General features: G+C 50.2%; 1 protein-coding gene across 1 annotated transcript; it reads right to left on the bottom strand.

Annotated features, from left to right (window-relative positions):
* Positions 1 to 1,245: 1,245 nt before the first annotated feature.
* Positions 1,246 to 3,887, bottom strand: LOC125507490 (protochlorophyllide-dependent translocon component 52, chloroplastic-like; the record flags this gene model as incomplete). Its single annotated transcript, XM_048672058.1, has 7 exons — positions 1,246 to 1,742; positions 1,812 to 1,999; positions 2,087 to 2,275; positions 2,392 to 2,596; positions 2,709 to 2,807; positions 2,896 to 3,083; positions 3,183 to 3,887. Coding segments are annotated over 7 exons (1,833 nt in total), but the record flags the coding sequence as incomplete, so codon positions are not given.
* Between the last annotated feature and the right edge of the window lie 553 nt (positions 3,888 to 4,440).

Genomic DNA, 4,440 nt, shown 5'->3' on the forward strand with positions numbered 1-4,440 from the left:
TACACTCTGCACAGGTGTGTTATTTTACCCACGGGCGATTAACTTAGCCCTATGCAAGGGTAGCGATCCCATCACACATTCTGGTAGTGTGAGGCGTGCTAAGATCCGAGTCCTTCCACCCTTCTATGTCAACTCTATGTGTTCTTGATTTTGTTACTTATTCTTACCTAGAGGGATTAGATTAACTATAATAAAGGTATATGCTGAGTAAAATATCGGAACACACAGTGAGAATTGTTCAAAGAATTTGCTGTTTTTAGCCATTGAATATCGGAACACACATTCGTTAAGGCTGGGTAGGTCGGCGGCTGCGTGAGGAAGAAAAACGAGATGGTGCAGGTGAACGGAGCACAATCTGTTTTTGGCCATTGAATGAGGATCCAACGGTGCTGAATGAAAGTAACGGATCCAACTCTGCGTTTTTGCACTAATGTACAGCAGCATGAGCTGTGCCTTTCACCTCTTGTGGTGCCTATATCCTGGGCAACTCCACTCTTGAACTTGATTTGCTACAGCTGTTCTCTCCATGTACTGTTCCTTTTGTCTCTTATACTGTACATTTGGTTACTTAATGTTCATTACTTGGCTATGTTGGATTTCCTTTGGAACTTTCTATTTAAGGATATTTGGACCAGTACCAAGTAGTCCTAAGTGCCAGCTCATATAGTAATGCATTTCCCTTTGGAAAATGCAACATTTTAACTATAACACAATTCCTTTTGTTTGTTGTTTGTTTTGTAGGTCTTGATCAAGAAGTAAAGAGGATCGGAAGAAGAAGAAGAACTACTCCAGTTTAGGTTTAGTTCTAGGGGTTACATTTCTTTTCTTCTTTTACTTTTTGATCTATGTAAATCCATTAGTAAAGATTCCTGTTTCTAATTATAATGTATATTCTGTGTGATCACTTTGTAATTGTTTGATCCTCAATAAAATGTATTGTTTCTTTATCCATTTCATTTTGTTATTAACAAACTTGTAATTAAGTTTGTATTTTTTGTTTATTATAATAAAGTTGGAATCTTATTCATTTATTCTTAATTATTTAAATGCACTTCCATTTCATATATGAAATGTACTTATGCACTTAACTCCTTTTTATTTCACCTATTTGAATTGTGACCCAAATACTTAAAAAATGAGCAAAGGTCATGCCCGAATTTAGCAATGCTCTCCTGGGTCTCAGTTGACTAAGACATAGCTGTCTGAGTCAAGTGATACTAGTATATAAGAAGAAGAAGAAGAAAAGAAAGTAAAAAGAATTCTTTTTTACGAATCTCCGTGCAAGATGAAAGGAATATATCATCGACTGAAACATAACGAAGTCTTACTGCGACTTAGCAAAACTGCTAGCATATTTACAACTTTCCTTTATTTGGACAGCATAAGGATGTGAAGGCATACATGAAGGAGCATATATGTATTAAAGCCCTCTCTCGGCACATCTATTTTTCTTTGATTGCATGGCACGGGCCGGAATATGTCTTCACTTGTAAGCATGGATGTAATCATGGAAATAGAAGTTCTTCTGGATGAAGCTCGCCAGCCAGCGGGACGCCCCGAAGCACAGCACGGCCAAGGACACGACGGCGGCTCTCTGCACGACCGACGTCACCAGCGTCCCCTTGGCGACGGCGAGGAACCCGACGACCGCAACCGACGCGAACTGCAGGGCGACCTCCAGCGCCTTCATGGCCTTCAACGCCGCGCTGCAGCTCCTGCACTGCGCCACGTGCGACCAGTACCTGCGGACAACATCAACGCTGTTATGATCGGAATTATCAGGCGTTTCAAGCTCCAGCTTGTCGTGGCACCTCTCCATGAGCTTGTCTTTGGTTGGAGTCACCGGCAGCTGATCGGCTGTGGGGACGGCCCAGCCGACCTGGCTCTTGCAGTGCTTTCTGAACCAGTTTCTGAAGGCGATCACCATGTTGTCCGACGACGTGGGCACGTACACGGCTTTGTGCCAGTTTTCGACGCCGGCCGCGGCGAAGTTGCGCTCCTGAAACGAAGGAAGAACAATGGGATCATGTTCAGAATTCAGAAATTCAGAGCAATGTGTCTCTGTTGCTTGAGCTCCATTAATTACCTCGACGTGGAGGAGGTACATGTCCGAGTCAAAGAGGGCGTTCGGGCCCATGTGGTAGTACCACCGCGGTATGACCTTGTCGAGCCAGACGCCGACGTTCCTCGGCAAGGCCCAGATCGCCCTGCTCTTCCCCGGCGCCACTGGGATGCACATGAACACCATCATGAACTGGGGCTTCTTCTTCTTCTCCTGCATGCCCAAACCAATCCATGCCATAAACTGATTTGTTCCTCTCTCGGTCTCTCCAGTGTCCAGTGCTGCCAACTTCACTTGCAGACGGGGCTCATCAATCCATGGCTGCATACCTCTTCCGTGGCCTCACTGGGAAGCGGCGAGTCGTCGACGGCGAACGGTGCGACCTCTCTGGGAAGCGGCGAGCCGTAGAAGGTGCACGGCGCGACGTACCGGAAGTAGCCGCGGTTCTCCTGCTGCTCCGTCAGGAACCCGTCCACGTTCGCCTCCTTCGTCTTCATCTTTATCGGCCCGCCGCCTTCGATGTCGAACTCAACTGTGAAGAGAACAAGAACAACGATTGAATCAGCATTTGTATTCAGTGTTTCATTGACACTCTGCAAACTGAATTCGATGTCAGGCATGCATATATATAGAGAGAGAGGCTTATCTGCCGAGGTCTTCCTTCTTGCGAAACTTGCCCATCAACCCCTTGTGCGCGTAGGGGACATGGGCAGGGTCCATGAGGTTCTCCACCAGCACATCGTACCTGCAAGGGTATCATCTGAGCTGTGAGACTGTGCAATGGAGGGAGGCAGCCGCCCGCATATATGGAGGTCGAGGTTGAGGATGTGTACCCGTAGGGGAGGTCCCTGACGCCGTAGACGGTGACGAAGGAGGGGTCGTCGATCTCCGGGATGAATGGCGGACGCTTCCTCTGCAGAATGTCCTGGTGCTCCTCGTCGGCCCTCGGGTAGAACCACAGGATGTTGTTCTGCACCACGCTCGGGTACGACGCCACGCACGCCTTGCTGTTCTTGTGCACCTGCGCCGCGCAATTCAGAGAAGAAAACATTTCGGTTTTGGTTTTGGTTTTGTGATCGAACGGAGGAGGAAGAAGGAGAATGGATGGATGGTTACAGACAGGTGGGCCGAGGGCGGGGGCCTGTGGGATGAACTGGCAGGCGCCGCGGCCGTCGAAGCACCAGCCGTGGTAGACGCACTGGAGGCGGCCCTTGTCGTCGATGCGGCCCTCGGAGAGCGGCGCCAGGCGGTGCGGGCAGGCGTCGTCGAACACGCGCCACTCGTCCACGGCGCGGTCGTACCAGGCCACCACGCGGAGGCCCAGCACCGTCTTGCCGTGCGGCGCGCCGGGGTCCAGGTCGCACACGGGGGCCAGCGGGTACCACTGGTCCAGCCAGTCGAACTGCCCCTCCTCCTTCTCCTTCTGCTCGCCACCAAACGGCGACGGCACCGAGGGCGCCTCTGCCGCCACGGCCGAGACCGGCGACGACAGCCGCGCGCGCTGCCGCCACCGTCGCGGGGCCGGTGCCGCCGCTCTGGCGCTGCTGGTGGCCGGGGCGGCGGCGCGGAGCGGGAGCGGGAGCGAAGGGCGCGCGCGGGGGACGAGGAGGTTGGAGAGGGAAATCCATGGCGCGTCGTCTGATCCCGCGGCGGCCGACGGCGGGGGAAGAACCTGTGGCTGTGGGAAGTGCGCGCGGGAGCCGGAGCCGGAAGAGACTGGCTCGATCGCCGGTGGTACAACTGACTTATGTCGCGAGGTCTCTCTCTCTACCTGCCGCGCACCGTACACGCGCACTGTGTCTCCTCTTCTTTTTCTGACGAGCTTTCAATCATTCATCAAAAAGTGGCCGACGAACTGTTTCATTACATGTAGAGTACAGTAGACTAGTAGGGCAGCGCACAGAGAGTGGACGAAAGGAATAAAAAGGATGTCGCTAATAATTCACTCGCCGGTCCAGATCACACCAAACCTCCTCCAATAATCGTTTGCGGGTATGCAGTATAGAATGTCAGTATATCAAGGCACAGAAGTAGAAAATAATAAATAAACGATAATATCAAAGGTAACAATAAATCCAACAAGTATTTAACCTATCATAATAAGAACTATCAAAGGTAGAGAATGCACGGTATACATGTATTAGCCACCGGTTATCTTTGAGATTCGGATCCGTGCATGCATCTGGTTTTTGTGTTGCTTAGTTAATATCAATTTATGGCCCCTTGTTCTACTCCCTCCGTTCCATATTACACGTCGCTGATTTAGTACAACTTTGTACTAGTATGGAACGGAGAGAGCATTAATTATGTCGTATCAATCAATCATTATTTCTCCTGACAACTTTCCCTCGTAGTTATTACCTGCAATACCGTTCCTC

This window comes from Triticum urartu, chromosome 5, assembly GCF_003073215.2.
Source record: "Triticum urartu cultivar G1812 chromosome 5, Tu2.1, whole genome shotgun sequence".
Lineage (NCBI taxonomy): Eukaryota > Viridiplantae > Streptophyta > Magnoliopsida > Poales > Poaceae > Triticum > Triticum urartu.